This window comes from Vicia villosa, unplaced genomic scaffold (genome assembly GCF_029867415.1).
Source record: "Vicia villosa cultivar HV-30 ecotype Madison, WI unplaced genomic scaffold, Vvil1.0 ctg.001121F_1_1, whole genome shotgun sequence".
Lineage (NCBI taxonomy): Eukaryota > Viridiplantae > Streptophyta > Magnoliopsida > Fabales > Fabaceae > Vicia > Vicia villosa.
This window is the reverse complement of record NW_026705488.1, coordinates 13,066-32,198: the sequence shown is the minus strand read 5'-3', so window position 1 is coordinate 32,198 and position 19,133 is coordinate 13,066. Positions and strand designations below refer to the sequence as shown.

At 36.0% G+C, this 19,133-nt stretch overlaps 1 protein-coding gene across 1 annotated transcript; it reads right to left on the bottom strand.

Moving 5' to 3' along the window:
- Positions 1-707: 707 nt before the first annotated feature.
- On the bottom strand, positions 708-1,614 carry LOC131633368 (casparian strip membrane protein 1-like). Its single transcript, XM_058904077.1, has 3 exons — positions 1,315-1,614; positions 1,105-1,228; positions 708-1,033 (listed from the first exon to the last, which is right to left on the bottom strand). The coding sequence occupies exons 1-3, from the start codon at positions 1,557-1,559 to the stop codon at positions 818-820; spliced, it is 585 nt and encodes a 194-aa protein (XP_058760060.1). The 5' UTR covers positions 1,560-1,614; the 3' UTR covers positions 708-817.
- Positions 1,615-19,133: the final 17,519 nt, after the last annotated feature.

Sequence of the window (19,133 nt, the reverse complement as noted above, 5' to 3'; positions counted from 1 at the left end):
TTCTGAAAATGAAAGTGTCAATTTTTGTCAAAAATAAAATAAAAAAGTCAACTTTTTTAAATTTAAAAAAAATCAATTTTTCCAAAAATAAAAAATGTTTTTTTTTCGAGAAATAAAAATATTAATTTTTTTTCCAAAAAATGTTTTTATAAATAATATTTTTTAAAAAAAATTAAAATAAAATTATTTTTGAAAAAGTTGAGGCCTCAAAACCCTACTTGAATTTTAAAGGCGGTTAGTTTAAAGAGGCCTGATTTACTTTAATAATTTTAGGACCTTAAAAGTTAAGCCCAAACCCCCTAAATTAACAGTTTTAATATGTGTGACAACTCACAACCATTTCATGCATGTAAATTTGCTTCAATTTAAATTATTTTTTGTATCGTTGTTTCTTGTGTATAATAGTCTTAACCTTTTGGCACAAATATATTTAAAGAACAATTGTCCAATACCTCCTACAAGCACCACTGCGAGAAAGACATTGTCAACCAGAAACACCTATACTGGGATGATCTTCCTAAAATGGTTATGTATAATGAATTCAACCGTGTTAAGGGTGATGTCATAGTTGAAGATGATGTTAAACCTATACATATTGAAGACACTGATAAAGATGATGATACATACAATAATGATAGAGTAGGGAATGAAACAAATATCAAAATCAAATATCATAATAAATTATTCAATAACAACAATTTTCCAAATCAATACAAGGAGTCAATTTGACACAATTCATGACATCATGAAAAACCTCACAACAATTACATAGGTAACTTAGGCCCCTACATACCATACATATATTCCATCTTAATTTTCAATGCTTCCCTAGAGCCAAAGCAGACATCACAATCAACACAACCAAAACAACCACAGCAACAAAACTTGATACAACTGCTCCACTTGTTTGTGCACAAAAATCTCCAAACTGATTGCAAATGGCAAGCCAGTTTGTGTCCTGGTTTCCATTGTGTGCCAAGTAAACTATGGAAGCAGCTGAAGCACCACTAGAAGTGGCCAGAGTAAGAAACACCTAAAATTTCACAAACACATGCTTAGAACTCATAACAACAGCGATGCAATCTGATAAATATAAATTCTTACAGTGTCTAGGATAATCAAGAAAAGCCTTGGACCAGCCGCATGGGGTCGAATGATCGAAACAATGGAAAATGGTAGGGATAGGACTAAGTAGCCAGCTACTATAGCCATTGATATAACAAAAAACCTGTATATTTTACAAGTATTAGTTCATGAGTTAGTGTTTTGAAAAGTGTAATACAGAAAGTAAAGTTTTGAATGCAGGCTACATACTGAAAGGTGGTAAAGCTATCATAGCTAGCTTCAAACTGGAAGAACTGAGTGAAGAAAGGGAGAGTCTGATCACTCATTCCCATCGAGGCAGCAGCGCCGAGAGCCGCGGCTACAGCACCTAACCTTAGAATGAAATCCATTATGGCTATACCTTTTTTCCATCCTCCAGGCCTTGCTTGTGCTCCAAGTAATATAGTTTTTCCCTTAGTGTTGCTTGACTCTGGGACATCAATGGTTGTTGACATTTTTTACCTTAAAAATGAGAGAAACTTGAAAGAGATATTTTTATAAGAATATGTATATGAGATATATTTGTAATGTGAATATGGAAATTGATTGATTGTTGAAGCTTATATAGAGAGAGAAAAATTGGTAAGCATGCATTTGTATATAACATAAGATAAGTAAAGTAAAGTAAAGTCAAGGTGAGTTGTTATATGATGTATAGTTATATACCATTTCCACTACATGAGTAATTTTTTATGAATATGAAAGTAGTATGAGTGAAGAGTTTGATTTAGCTTTGTTCTTTCATTAGTTTTATTGGAAAAAGGACAATGGTTGACAATGTTTAGAGGGATATATATTGGATTAAATTTGCATGAATTGTGTAGTGGTTGAAATTATAATTTATGTTATTGAATTCAACTTTAGGCTTTTGAATAATGAAAAGAAACTAGCTTCTTTTATTAATTAGTCAACTAAACCATAATGCACCCTCTCCCTAATCGATTAGTGCATGCAAATTATCACCAATGTATTGATCATCCTAATTCCATAACACAACTTACTGAGGCACTTTTCGTCTATATCTATTGCATTATAGTATTAATTATGGTTGTTTTTATACTTTTATCTCTTTTTATTTTCTCTCTCTCTTTTTTATGATCAATGATCATCATCAACCCCTTTATTTTATTTTATTTTATTTTATTTTATTTTATTTACTTATTCTCTTTTTATATTATTGTTTTTGTAAATTAAAAATTTAGACAGGGAAGGTCCAACTATTTGGATAAGCACTTTTCTTCCCAAAATGAAGGAAAGACATTCTTTTTCATATTGGTTGTATCTGACTGTTTGATAGGGGTTAATGTTAATTATGACGGAAGACTTCTTACACAATAAACATGAATCTCTCCCGTTTATATGGATTTAACCTCCTAATTGGTGTTGTTGGATTACAAACAAGATTCGATTTACTTAACTAATAAAGGGTTAGACCCATTTTAGTTATATATAGAGATATAGTCTTAAAAAAAAAGTTCTATAGATATGTCAAAATAGATTGGTAGAGTCATCTATTATATATATTAAAACAAATTCCAAATATATTTGTCACATAAAATAATTTTTGCCACATTAAACTATTTTTACCACATCACTTATAATCTTTAGCATCTTCTAAAATTTATCTTTATTTTTTAAAATTTAAAATCACATAGAATATTTACTTGAAATCACCCGTTCGAATCTTAAAAATAAATAAATATTAATCTAATAACTACTTATATATTTTATTAAAAGTTATAAAGCAATGTTTATATTTTCCTTGCAATGATATTTTAATTATATGCCTCACAACTACTTACAACAAAGAATATTATGACAAGTCAGTTGTTAGTTTTAACATTTGATATCAAAATTACTTTGCAAAAAATAAAAAATCAAGTACAACATAAGATCCGCATGTTTTTTTATACAATTTTTACCCCAAATCATCATCTATATTATTTTTTTGTTTGTGTTATTTTACAGTATATGTGAGATGTTAGTTGTTTTGATACTAAGCACTAATAGTGTGTATCAATGTTATTCTGTGTTTATTACATTCTTTCAAAAGTATTCTCTGCTAAATTAAGTTGATAAAATGGACAATTGTGTTTAATTTTTTATGTTGAGAATCACAACAATCTAGATCCCCATATATTTCAATTTATTTATGCTTTTTAAATAATTTTATATGAAAAAAATACAATACAATAAATATATCATTTTCTTATATATTTAAAGCATACTCAAAATTCAACTCAGTGCAATATTTTATTTTAATTATAAGAAGTATATTGAAAGATATGGATTTAAAACTCATTTTGAACTAAATTTTTTAACAACATAAGAATCATTTCAACAAAATATACTTAGTTAACTGAGTATATTTCTAAACATTCACCACTTCTGAAAAGACAAGATCAAATATTAAATTTTTATTTGAGGCCACAAGTTCAAATTTCAACAAATACAAAAGTATACTGTTTCTGTTGTGAAAAACGATGTCAAGAACAAAATATACTAGGAATTAGGTAAGATAAAAAGAACACAAGAATTGGTTATAATTGCTATTCTTTTACTTTCTCTTAAAACAAGATTACAAGTTTACAAGAATAACAAATAACTTCTCTCACCCTAAATTAGGATTTGCAGCTTAGCAATGATGAGAGACTGATATGCTATTTATAATAAAATCTAACATACTAACTAATGGGCTTTTTCCACAAGGCCCATTACACAAGTCAACTTAATAAACAAGCTAACTTAACAAATTAGGGTTTAAACACTAAACCTAATTTAACATGCTAACAACCCTAGCATCTTCGACACAAGCATGTGAACAACCTTCGATTTCATGCTTAATCCCGTCGAACCAAGAAGCTATCCTTCGACCATACTAGAGTTCGATCCAATATCTCATAGTTTCAAATATCATTTTTTTAACATTAGAATAATAACTTTTAAAATTTAATAGTCATCTATCATTTATATAAAACAAATTTACATTTTTGAAAAACAATTTAATTTTACATTAATAAATTATATCTAAAAAATCATTTTAATTAATTATTTCAATTACATAAAATATGAAAAATAGATTAAACACATTTGCGCAATGCAAAAGTCATATTCTTGTTGTAATAAATGTATAATGCAAAGAGAAGTGTCTAGAATACTTTATAATGTATGTAGAATTCTTCCGAAGTTATAAATAGGAGACATGTTATTAGTTGTAAATAATCTAAGTAGAAGCAAGTAATAAAACTTTTAAAGAAAATATACTTTCAACAATAGAAAATATCATTATAACAAATATATTTTGATTAAAAAAAAGTATGAAGTAGAGAGAATATCTCAATCTATATTCTCTTAAAATAATATAAATTATCATTCTAAATAGTCTCCTCTTCCAATACCTTACAAAATTTCAATATAATTGTTTCATTTTTTTAACAAAGTGGCATTAGAGTTTAGATTTTGATAAGATCTTCCTATATGGTCATGACTGTAACACCCTTCTAAACCCCGCAGCAATTTAAATAAATATATCAGAGTAAAAACATAAACACAAGAGTGCCACAATTATTTAAAATAAATAAACCAACTTTGGTCAAGTCATGCTTCATTAGGAAACGATTTACCAAAACACAATTATGTTTATCACAGCGGAATAAGAAACATCATCAATATAACCAAAATAAAATATAATCCAACAACAAATAAAATAGAGGATTCTCATAAATATCTATAACTATTGTCCCCCAGTGTTACAAGATCAAAGCATGACCGACACGTCCCAATATAACAGATAAAACCCTACGAGTCATCCTCACCGAGCACTAATGCCGCTACTCCTCAATCTGAAAATGACAACATGTAGGTGAGTCTCATTCCCAATTAGTAAATATTATGCAATTCATAAGCAACAAGCATCATAATATACCATTCACACAATTATACACATTCAGATTCACATCTATTATTCATCAAATCACACAATAATATATTACAACACAAAACACAGAAATCCATACAATCATGTTATGACAGAATGCATATGACACAACTGACACTATGCATGTGGTACCAAAATCCGTGAATCACATTCACAGGACTTCTCTCTATGATACTGCCCTTCAATCACTCACACCCCACACGGGCACACGATTAACCTCATCGCTCACACCCCCATGGGCACACGATGACTGCTTACTAATCTCCGCAGAATGGGAATTAGCCACCAACGATCCACTCATCAACGGGATCCATCATCAAATGCATATGAATGACTGAAACACATATAACATACTTAACAACATCACCGAATCACGATGAACAACTCATCTCAATACCACATCACCAATAAGTATGTACAAGTTTTCAACATCATTCAAATAGCCATGCATTCATCACAATCACAATATTAATCACAACCAATTCATCATCGCATCAGACACATTGTCACACCTATCTCATATGCACACAATGTTCAATTCTCATCAAGTAATTAAATCTAGTTTTAAAGAAATAAAGTCGGCTACCGCCCATATTCATCATTCATCATATAAAACATTCAATTACTTGCACAACGTCCAAAACGGCACTAAGAAATGATACACAGATCAAAAGATACGGTGTTTTGAAGTTTTAGAAAAATTCACACACAGCAAGGTTCGCTCAGCGACGCAAGGCAGAAGCGAAATCCTTCAGACCTCCGCTCAGCGGACCTCTAGCGATGTCCAACAGAAGCAAACTATGTTGGGACCTCCGCTCAGCGGACCCCCTCCGCTCAGCGGACCTGCGATTTCAGCAAACCCCAAGTCTGCGACAGACCCTGCGATTTCACATCCTTTTCACCCAAAAACGATTCCAGACATCACATACAGGCATATAATCATCATACATTCAATTATACACCACAAAACATCATTTAAACTCATGATTAACCAAAAAGTTCACACAATCATCATCAATTCAATCCAAATTAGAACACCCTAACCTAACAATCCCAATGTCTAATTGAATCAAACCATACATCAATCTACCTATTACCTAAGGCCACATAAGAGATACTAAAAAGAAGTGTCCCCCCTTACCTCGATGAATCTCTTGAATGCTCTCCTTTCAATTTCACATTCTTGCCTCTTTCTCTTCTCTTGCCCTTTTCACGTGTTCTTCCTTTCTCCCCCAAATGCTTTTTTTTCTTATTTTATGAAAATAAAATAAAATAAAATATCACAACTTAGTAAAAGGCCTAACCAATTAGCACCCCTCTTTTACTATCACCACACCATAAGCCCAATAGCTCTTATTCCATTATTTTCCAGTTAAATCCAAATAAAATACTAAAATTCTAATTATTTAATTTAAATCCAAATTAAATTAATAAAATGAAATTATGGGGTGTTACAACTCTCCCCTAGTAAAAGAGTTTTCGTTCTCGAAAACATACCTTAGACAAAAAGTTCCGGGTAAGAGTCCTTCATCTGGCTCTCTAACTCCCATGTAACATTTCCACCGGCTGGTCCTCCCCAAACCACTTTCACCGTTGCTATCTCTTTACCTCGCAACTGCTTCACTTTACGATCCTCAATCCTCATAGGTAATGTCTCTACAGTCAGATTATCTCGCACCTGTATATTGTCTACCTGAATCTCATGAGACGGATCTGCAATGTATTTCCTCAACTGAGATACATGGAACACATCATGCAAATTAGCGAGTGCAGGCGGTAAAGCAATCTGATAAGCAACCTTCCCAATCTTCTTAGTAATCTGAAATGGACCAATGAAACACGGAGTTAACTTCTTTGACTTCAAGGCTCTCCCAATGCCAGTCATTGGAGTAACTCGCATGAATACATGATCTCCCTCCTTAAATTCAATATCCTTCCTTCTTTTGTCATGGTAACTTTACTGACGACTCTGGGAAGCTCTCATCTTCTTGTGAATCATCTTGATCTTTTCTATAGTTTGTTGCACAATCTCCGGTCCAACCACCGCATTTTCTCCAGATTCGTACCAACACAACGGCGTTCTACATCTCTTACCATACAATGCTTTAAACGGAGCCATACCAATACTCGAATGATAACTATTGTTGTAGGTAAACTCAATCAAAGGTAAATAACTATCCCAAGCACCACCTTTTTCCAATACACAAGCTCGTAACAATTCTTCTAACGATTGAATCGTTCTCTCCGTCTGACCATCTGTCTACGGATGATAAGCAGAACTCAATCTCAACTTAGTACCTAAGGCTTCTTGCAATCCTGTCCAGAAATTAGAAGTAAACCTCGGGTCTCTATCTGACACTATACTAGCCGGAACACCATGCAAACTCACTATCTTCTCAACATACAGCTGAGCCAACTTCTCCATCAGATAATCCATTCTAATTGGTATAAAGTGAGAATATTTCGTCAACCTGTCAACAATTACCCAAATAGAATCACAATTCTTGCTCATTCTAGGTAAACCAGATACAAAGTCCATAGAAATTCCATCCCATTTCCAATCCGGAACAAATAACAGTTCCATCAATCCAGACGGTTTCTGATGCTCAATTTTCGACTTCTGACAAATTAAACAAGCATAAACAAACTCAACAATTTCCTTCTTCATTGCGGGCAACCAAAACAACTTCTTCAAGTCATGATACATCTTGGTAGCACCAGGATGAATACTTAATCCACTTCGGTGTCCTTCTTCCAGAATACTCTTTCTGATCTCAGCAACATCAGGTACACACACTCGGTCTCCAAACCTTATAACATCATTCTCGTCAATTCAGAATTCACCTCCTTGACTTCGGTTAATCAATGTCAACTTGTCCACCAAGCTAACGTCAGAACTCTGTCCGTTTCTAATTTCCTCAAGGATACTATTAGCCAACTTCAACATTCCCAACTTAACAATATTATAAGTACTTTCGCATACCAAACTCAAATCTCTGAATTGCTCAATTAAATCCAATTCTCGCACCATTAACATAGACATATGCAATGACTTCCTACTCAATGCATCAGAAACGACATTTGCTTTACCAGGATGGTAATTCAAACTGAAATCATAATCTTTCAGAAATTCTAACCATCTCCTCTGCCTCATATTAAGTTCCTTCTGATCGAAGAGATACTTCAGACTCTTATGATCGCTGAATACCTCAAATCGAGAACCATAAAGATAATGTCTCCACAGCTTCAACACAAACACCACAACCGCCAATTCCAAATCATGAGTCGGATAATTCCTTTCATGAATTTTCATCTGTCTTGAAGCATAGTCCACTACCTGCTTATCTTGCATCAACACACAACCCAAACCCATCAGTGAAGCATCACAGTACACATTGAAAGACTTCGCTGGATTAGGAAAAATTAAGATCAGAGCACTTGTCAATCTTTTCTTCAGATCTTGGAAACCTTTTTCACATTCTGAATCCCATATAAATACTTGTCCTTTTCTTGTTAACTTAGTCATTGGTAATGCCAACTTCGAAAATCCCTCAATGAACTTTCTATAGTAACCTGCCAGACCAAGAAAACTACGAATCTCTGAAGCATTCTTCGGCATCTCCCACTGAGATACGGCTTCTACTTTCATAGGATCCACCGCGACACCATTCTTCTAAATTACATGGCCAAGAAAGCTTACTTCCTTCAACTAGAATTCGCATTTAGACAATTTCGTATACAACTTCTTCTCATTCAATAGCTCCAATACCACTCTCAAATGCTCTGCATGTTCTTCATCACTCTTCGAGTAAATTAGAATGTCATCAATGAACACTACCACAAACTTGTCAAGATACGGGTGAAATATCCCGTTCATATACTCCATGAAAACACCAGGTGCATTAGTAACACCAAATGGCATAACAGAATATTCATAATGTCCATACCTCGTTCGGAATGCCGTCTTCTGAATATCTTCCGCCTTCACACGAATTTGGTGATATGCAGACCTCAGATCAATCTTTCTAAACACACAAGCTCCAACCAACTGATCCATCAAATCATCAATCATCGGCAAAGGGTATCGGTTCTTAATTGTCAACTTGTTCAGTTGTCTATAATCAACACATAGCCTCATTGAACCTTCTTTCTTCTTAAGCAATAGTACTGACACACCCCACGGTGACACACTAGTACGAATAAACTTCTTTTCTAACAATTACTCTAATTGTTTCTTCAGTTCATCCAATTCCAATGCCGACATGCGATACGGTGCCATCGACACAGGACTAGTTCTAGGAATCAATTCTATAGCAAACTCCACTTCTCTTTCAGGTGGCAACTCACTAGCATCTTCTGGAAATACTTCCGGATACTCATTCACTACCCGTAGTTCACCAGTATCATCGCCCTCTTTCACTTCCATCGAAGAGCACAACATAAATACTACCGCTCCATCATTGACAGCCAAATTCATCCGTTTGACCGACATAGTCAAATCCTCAACACTAACCTCTTCAGGAAAGATAACCGTCTTCGTAAAACAATTGATATGAACTCGATTAAATTATAACCAGTTCATCCCCAAAATGACGTCAAGTTGTTCAAGAGGAAGGCACACTAAGTCCATTCCAAGCTTTCTACCAAATATATCAATAGGACAGTTCAAACAAGCAGAAGAAGTAGTTACTGAACCTGACGCAGGAGTGTCAATAACCATACTTCCATGAATAACAAATATTTCTAATCCCATTCGTTTAGCACAATCCAATGAAATGAACGAATGAGTCGCCCTAGTATCAATAATGGAAACTAAAGGTGTGTCATGGATAAAACACGTACCTTTAATCAGACGATCTTCCGAAGTAATCTCTAACCCAGACAAAGCAAAGACCTTCTCACCAGTCCGATCCTTCTTCGGTTTAGTGCAGTGTGGGCTGGTGTGACTGTCTTCGCCGCAATTGTAGCAAGTCACGACATTCATCCTACAATCAGACGCAAGATGACCCTCCTCACCACACTTGAAACATTTCTTCTCTCCACTCTTGCACTCATTCCTTCTATGCCCAGTCTCACCACAGTTGTAGCACCTAACGGGAGCACCAAAATCTCCCTCAGTAGGCCACTTCCAATTCCCAGCTCTAGGATTTCCTCTACCATATGGCTTACCTCTATCCATAGGCTTCTTACCTTTCTTGTCAACCAACTCGTGAGAGTGAGATGACTTCAGCTTGAGGTTATCTTCTTCGAAGATCCTACTAGAGTCCACCAAATCGACAAATCGCCGAATCCTCTGATACCTGATTCCTTGCTTGATCTCATCATGAAGGTCATTCTCAAACTTGATGCACTTTGAGAATTCACTAGCTTCATCATTGTTGTAGTGAACGTAGTACTTCGCCAACTCAACAAATTTCGAAGCATACTCTGGTACCGTCATATTACCCTGAGTCAGCTCTAAAAATTCAATTTCTTTCCTGCCCTGGGCGTCTTCAGGAAAGTACCTCCTCAGAAACTCTCTCTTAAACATAGCCCAGGAGATAGCTACACCATCAGCATCCAGTTCAGCTCTAGTAGCCATCCACCAGTCATCAGCCTCTTAAGACAACATATGAGTACCATACCTCACTTTCAGGTTCTCAGCACAATCGATGACTCTAAAAATCCTCTCGATCTCCTTAAGCCACTTCTGAGCACCTTCGGGATCATGCGTACCCTTGACCAACAGAGGATTGTTCCTCTTAAAACTGTTCAGCTGCCTGTCAGCACCAATCACAGCTCCATTTGCATTCCCACCCAGTACACCATCAATCATGCCCAAAGCCTCAGCGATAGCATCGTAAACACAAGGATTCCATAATTATTTAAAATAATTAAACCAACTTTGGTCAAGTCATGCTTCATTAGGAAACGGTTTACCAAAACACAATTATGTTTATCACAGCGGAATAAGAAACATCATCAATATAACCAAAAGGAAATATAATCCAACACCAAATAAAATAGAGGATTCTCATAAATATCTATAACTATTGTCCCCCAGTGTTACAAGATCAGAGCATAACCGACACGACCCAATATAACGGATAAACCCTACGAGTCATCCTCATCGAGCACTAATGCCGCTACTGCTCAATCTGAAAAATGACAACATGTAAGGGTGAGTCTCATTCTCAATTAGTAAATATTATGCAATTCATAAGCAACAAGCATCATAATATACCGTTCACCCAATTATACACATTCAGATTCACATCTAAGGCAACATTGCTGCAAGCTTACCACCAAACCATCCATGTTTAGTTGTTTATAATTGCAAAGAAGTTCTATATATTTTAAATTGATTACATTTTGAAAAGTTAATTAAAATAAAAACATTAATAATAATTAAAATAAAATTGAGCAATAATTAATACAATAAAATGTTAAAAATAGTAAAAAATTTATAATTATTAACGTTTTTATTAACGTTTTTATTTATAATTATTAACATTTTATTTATAATTATTAACGTTTTTATTAACGTTTTTAATACAATAAAATGTTAAAAATGTTAAAAAATTTATAATTACTTATAAAATGTTAAAAAATTTATAAAACATTTTTATTAACGTTTTTATTTAGGTTTTTATTAACGTTTTTATTTTATTAACATTTTTATAATTATTAACATTTTTATTTTATTAATGTTTTTATTTTATTAACATTTTTATAATTAGTACAACTATTGTTTTGATTTCAAAGGTATATATTAACGTTTTTTTACTAAATATTTTATAATATATTAATGTTATTTTACTAAATATTTTATTTTAACGTTTTTTTATAATTATATAAATATTAATTAAAACGTATAAAATATATTATAGGTACAACTATTTTATATGTACAACTCATTTAAATATAATTATAAAAAAATGTTAATTAAAATACATTTAAATATTTTATAATTATATAATTATTAAATAATACATTTATATAATTATAAAAAAACATTAATAAAAAAATTATTAAAAAAACATTTAAATAATTTTATTTAAATGTTTTATTTAATAAACGTTTTTAAAATACATTTAAATATTTTATAAAAAAAATGTTATAAAATAATACATTTATATAATTATATAATTATAAAATACATTTAAAAACGTTATAAAATAATACATTTATATTAGAAAATACATTTAAAATACATTTATATAATTACAAAAAACGTTAATTAAAATAAATTTAAATATTTTATAAAAAAACGTTAATTAAAATACATTTAAATATTTTATAATTATATAATTATTAAAAATAATTTTGGAATACAACTAAAATATTATTACAGTTTTTTTAATTTATATATTATTGAAAAAGAATGAAATATTAATATCTATAACTCTTTTGCAATTATAAACAACTAAACATGCATGGTTTGGTGGTAAACTTGCAGCAATCCAAGGTTTCCAAAGGAACTCACGCCCAGTCAACCAAACATGGCATCTAATTAATTTTTAATTTTTCCAAGTTTTCCAAAGGCACCCACGCACAGTCAGCCAAACATGGATCAGGGGGTGTCAAAAAAATCCTTTTTTCTAAAGGGCGAAGACTAAATTTTTTTTAATAGGGGAAAATCAAATCTCGCTACTATTGCAGGGGATGAAAATCATTTAACCCTAAAATAAATTATATACACCATTTAATTATAAGAGACAAAAATAGTATTAACAATGAGGTAAAGAAAGTATATTATAATATTTTTGTAATTACAAAACTAGAAACCATTCTTTTTAGAAACTATTTTCAAAAACAACTTTTAGTTTTAGTTTTTAAATTTGAAAAACTAAAACAAGTTATAGATATTTTGGTTTTTAATTTTACTTTTTTTTTTCAAAACTGTTTTAAAAAAAATCACGTAAAAAACATAGCTTTTCATTAATGGCTATGGTAAATTGGTAATTACTTGATAATAATTGTAATTTATGTTTTGGTCTGGCCCAATCCTCAGCCCGTAGACGAGCAGGCGCGAATTTCTCTCCAGGTCTAATTTCCATCCCACTCCTTGCTGACCGTTATGGCTTCAACTCACGTGTTACACGAAGAGCACTCGGTCAAACCCACCAGCGTAGAATTTGGCCAACTCCTTCCGAACCCTACGCGCTGCTAATCTAGGATACGAGTTATTTGTTGACTCAATCCTACCACGTAGGATCTTGGCAGTTTCCTACTACTTGGGCCTCCATATAAATCCAACGCAAATAGGAAATCTTGGCCCAACGCTGGGCTATAAATACCCTCTTTCACTAGAGGGTCAAGTATTCAACATTAGTCACTCTTATACCTAATCTCCGTACTTGTTCTCCTTGCTCGTATTCTTACTTTAACATCGAAGTACCTTGCAGGTACACCCCCAGTTCACAAAAGATCATAGTTGTAGGCCTTGACGATCCAGTATGATCAAGTACGATCAGTGGCGTCATATGTGGGAACCTATTGCTTCCTCATATTTTCTGAACAACAAAGATCAAAGCAATTTCTTTTCAACCTCTGATCATCATGGTCAACAACAACAACGATCACCCAAACTGTGGCCTCTTCGGCCTCGACAACCTGCTCTAGAATCCCGCTACCAACGAACAGGGCCAACACATGGACGACCAGACCCATCTGAGGGATGGAGAAACAACCTCATCCTCGACACAGGTTTCCTTGCAAATGACCAACCAGCAAGATGACAATCACTCTACCCATGTTAACATACCTGTGCTTGAAAGTGTTGATCTGACCATAGCGACCCTACTCGCAACAATCAACAAGACAGATCGCCTCTTGTTCCAATAGAACTAGAGGATGATCATGCTGGAAAGAAAATAAAGATCACGTTCTCCTCCACAGAGACATTAATTATCATCATCGGTCCCTCTCACAGTCCCTCTCACGGTCCCCAACCCCTCTTTGGAAGAACAACCGACCAAGATCTAACATTATTTCACCATGAAGAGGAGGCACACTAGCTCCAACATCACCACCGAAACGAGGGCGGGAAGAATCATCGTGACCCTGAACTATAGAGGAAAATGTAGACGAAAAGGCGAGAGCGTACTCCCCAAAGGAGGAGCTTCGCTCTCTAATCGTGAAGAGGAAGGCTCCTAGGACAAAACAACGACCACAAAGCCCTCCTCGGCGCTGCCGCTGGAGCCCTTGGGTCGAGTATTCCCCATCGTCGGTTCGTAGTGAAGAGGATAATCATCACAGTCCCCTATTCTAGGAAATCAGAAAGGCCCGACTACCAAAGGGGGTGGAGAAACCACCTGTGCTGGATCCCTATAATGGAACTACCGATCCAGGCGAGCATATCCTTAACATTGAAGCTATTAAGGACTACCATGTAGTCCGGGGAGCCATCAAGTGCCGCATCTTTCCTACGACCATTAGGAAAGGCGCCATGATATGGTACCGGAACCTCCCCCCGAACTCCATACACTCGTGAGGAGACCTGAAGAATATATTCTCTAAGAACTTCATCGCCTCCCGACGATATCCCAAGTATGAGGCGTCCTTGGAAACCATCATCCAAGGGGCTGATGAACCTCTCCGAGCGTATCTCAATAGATTCAACCGGGAAGCTATCCAGGTTCAAACTACGGACCAAATGAAGAGATACCTCCTCGATCGCGGGATCGAAAAAGTCCACTTGATGGGCGCACTCCTCCTCAAGACTCAATCCTAGATCCCCTACGGGGAAAAAGGTGGCGGCAACCAAAAGAGGACTGAGGAGCCAAGACGTTCCCCAAAGCTTGAAATACGATGACCATCCTCCCCGGTGAGAAGGAGAAAAAAGAATGGATGACAGGTCTCATGAAGCGAAGGATCATAGAGGAACCTCTGGCCGCTTCATAGAGTACACACTGTTGAACGCTTCCCGCGAGCAAATCCTTGCCGAGTGCAAGAGCACAGACTTTAAGGACTCTAGCATGCGCTTCCCCAAGCCAAGCACTGTCCGACCGGGGACCGACAAGTCTAAATATTGTAAGTTCCACAAAAGCCACTAGATATTGATCAAGGAAGACCAACTGTCAAAATATGCCAAAATGAACGAAGCTTCTCGGTGTGAAACTAAAGAAGCTAACAGGCCCGAGGAAGACATGTCCCCTGATCCTGGACCCGTTCAAGTTACCTTCTGCGTCTCCTGGCCAGAAGACTTTATCCCTTCTAACAAACTGACCGCTGCATCAAGCCCATGGGAAAAATCCCCACAGCTATGGTCATATCAGCCGATGGCATCACCGACCAGCTTACGATTGGCTAAGTGAAAAGGAAGTTTGATGAGTTGATCAGCGTAAACTGAGCAAGTTTAAAGGGAAGTTTGAACCCATTACATTCTATCTCGAGGAACTACCCGGAGGTTGAACTTCAATATCCCCCTAATCATCTGGGAAAAATGGTGAACTTTGGCGTTCATCAAATCCAGGTCAACCATGGGAGCTCCGTCGACATTATGTACTCCCAATTGTTCAAGACGCTTCAACTTGAAGGCTCACACCTAACTCCTTACGTGGGATCTAACCTCCAAGGTTTCAACGGTACTACCACCAAACCTTGGGGATTTGTCGAGCTGCTCATCACCCTAGGAGAGGGTGACGCCTCGAGGCAAGTCAAAACTCAATTCCTGGTTATCGAATGTCCGTCCCGGTACAATTTCATATGGGTCGACCAACACTGTCCGAACCGACTGCCGTCTCCTCCACGGTCCACCTCAAGATGAAATAATACACGAGGATGGGCCACGTCGTCACTGTGCAGGGAGACATCGAAGTCGCGAGAAGGTGCTTTGATGCAGCTATGAGAGGCTACCAATCGATCTCCACCAACAAGCAGCCTCGAATGACGGACAAGCCTTCCCGAGAAGAACAGAAGACACCGCCCGACGTCAGCTCCGTTGATCAAGACACACGCTTCTCCAAACATGAGCTGAATGAATAAAAGAAGCAGGGAACATATACCCAAGCAGCCACTGACACCGAGAAGCCTATCCACTCTGTTCGACCTATCCCCGACGGGGACTTCGAGCTCATCCATTCGGGAGGTGACCCCGACAAGGGCGTGAAGATCAGAACAAAACTGCCCGACTTAGCAAAGAAATAACTCGAAGTCTATCTCTACCAATATGCTGAAGTGTTCGCCTGAAGCACAGCCGAGATGCTCAGACTCGACCCTGAGGTTGCTTGCCACCAGGTGACCATAGATCCAGTCGCTAGGGTAGTAGTTCAACATAGGCGTAGGCAGTCTCCCAAGAAAGCAGAGGCTGCCGAGAAAGCTGTAAAAGACCTCCTAGAGGCAAACATTATTTCCGAGGCCAAGTATTCAACTTGGTTCTCAAACATTATACTAGTCAAAAAATCTAATAGGAAATGGAGGATGTGCGTTGATTATATCAATCTTAATATGGCTTATCCCAATGATGCTTATCCACTTCCCAACATTGATAGACTAGTTGATAACTCGGTTGGATATAAACTATTATCTTTTATGGATGCTTACTCAAGTTATAAACATATACCAATGGCGAAGTGCAACAAATAATCCACGGCCTTCATGATCGAGTAAGGAAACTACTATTACAACGTAATGCCCTTTGGTCTAAAAAATGCTTGAGCCACTTACTAGCGGATGATGAACAAAATGTTTTGAGGAAAAATCCGGGATACCCTCGTGGTATACATAGACAATATGATCGTCAAGTCACGAGAAGAAACTGACCATACCGCCCACCTCAAACGCGTCTTCGACCAGGAGAGGAAATACCAAATGATATTCAACCCAGAAAAATGACCTTCGGGGTGCGAGCGGGCAAGTTCCTCGGATTCTATTTGACAGAACAAGGAATCGAAGCCAACCACGACATGTGCCGGGAATTTTATGAGTTTCCCACGCCGAGTACTAAAAAATCCATCCAAACCTTGAACGAAATGCTCACTGCATTATCCCGCTTCATTGCAGAATGCACCCACCATGCACTCCCGTTTTTCAAACGCTTACGCAAAGAATGGATGTTCAACTGAACCGATTGTCATACCCTAATTTTTGACCCCCCTGAGATGACATATCTTCAGGATTTTCATCAAGTCAAAGCAAGTACCCAGAGCAGTCTGACATTCAATCGAGGGTGTTCAAAGACAAGAAAACTCAGGCAAAGGATCAATCAATAGGAGGATTAGTCTCTAACACAATCATGAGATTCAAGAGCTTCATTATTTCACCTATGATTGATTAGACACCCAGTCATCTAAACACAGAATTACTCAGATCCACAGACTAGGGTTTTGAGCCTTATCAAGGACTAAAATCAGGGATCACCTTTGGGAAACCATAAAAAGCCCCAGGGGATCATTCAAAGACATCAATCATCTTCAAATAACCCATATGACAAGATCCACTGGACATCACACCTCAATTCAAAGTCTACAGTCATCATTTTCATCTGGTCAACAATTAGGGTTTTTGACCTAATTCACCAAGATAGTTGAATTTTAATCAGGGCATAAATCCAAAACCCAAGACATGATTCAAGAATCTCTACTACCTCAATATAATCCATTTACATCATTCATTTGAGGAAAAGATCTTGTTTCTACACAAAAGCCCAAAAATTCACTTTGTTAGGAAAAAGTCAACTGTGTGGGATCATCATTGACTTTTAAGGTTTTTGGTCAAAAAATGACTTTCAAAGATCAATATCATCAATATATGGATGTCAAAGTCATTTGACCAAAGAAATTCAAAGAAATTCATCAAGGAGCAAAAAGTCGGGAATTAGGGTTTTTGAGGGCATGGTGAGAACTCAAAATTTCACCTACACAACTCAAAAAACTTCCAACATGAAAGTTGTAGATCTTGCAAAATAAACCAACATCTTACATAAGAACTTTTTTCAAAAGATCAACCATTTAAGGGTTTTGAAAATTTTGAAGTTTTAGGTCATAAACACTTAGAAAATTTTCTAAGTGTTTTAACCTAGTTTTCATCCAACTTTGGGCTCATTTTTCACAAATTTCCCAAATGATTCTGAAGAAGACATAAACTAATGATTTGAAGTAGATGTTTAGGGCTTTCCAAATTGTGTTCAACCTTCTCCAAATTCAATTTGAGCTAAGAGTTATGCTTGTTCAAAGTTGGCCTCATGAAGTAAAATTATAGGTCATGCATCATTTTTGAACTTTGAAATTTTGTGCACATGACCTCAATTATGGATGCTACACGACCCATAACATATCTGAAACAATACCATGCATTCATTTTCACCATGCCATAAGAATTGAAGAAGATTCTAAAAACAAGAACATGTGATTATGTAATGATTACATTTGTGAATTTATGGCAAATTGATGAATCACCCAAGGAATCTTCTCACCAACCAATTAGAGCTTGTTTCTGGCTCAGAATTGTCCCCTAAGATCAAGCAAAATCGAGGGCTAGGGGATTGATCAAATGGAATCAAAATTCTCATCATTGCACTTGGGATATTCTTTGAATTTCTTCATGGCTAAGAAACCAAAACTCTCCCATTAAGCAAGCTCACTCTCTCAATCAGTACTGAACCAATTGCCTATAAATAGAGGCCTCATTCTCATTAAAAAACCACACCAAAGCAACAAAATTCTTGCTTTCTCTTTTCTTTCTTCATACTTAGTTTTTTCAAAGGTCCTTTGGCAAGAAGACTCGGATTCTTCAAACCAAAGCTCTCTCTTTGAAAATAAGTATTCAAACACATTGAGGGAGGCATTTAGGAGTGATCCAAACCTCTGGAACACTTCTGGGCGTGGAGAATCATCACCTTCACCTCTCATTTGGAGCACTTGCAGTTGGAGGACCATGGAGTAATTCAGGAGTTTTCAAGCCAAGCCAATCATCCAGACACACTCCTCAGGTCATAGTGAAGCTAACCAGATGGCTGCAGCTCATCTGTAACTCGAGAAACATCACCCTCCATGTTCACTTGAAGCTGAAATCGAGGGAGGTCCATAGAGCAATTCAGGAGGATTCAAGCTCCAATAAGCATTCAGTTAGCATCATTGAGTCTCAAGGAAGCTATTGAGATCATTCATTC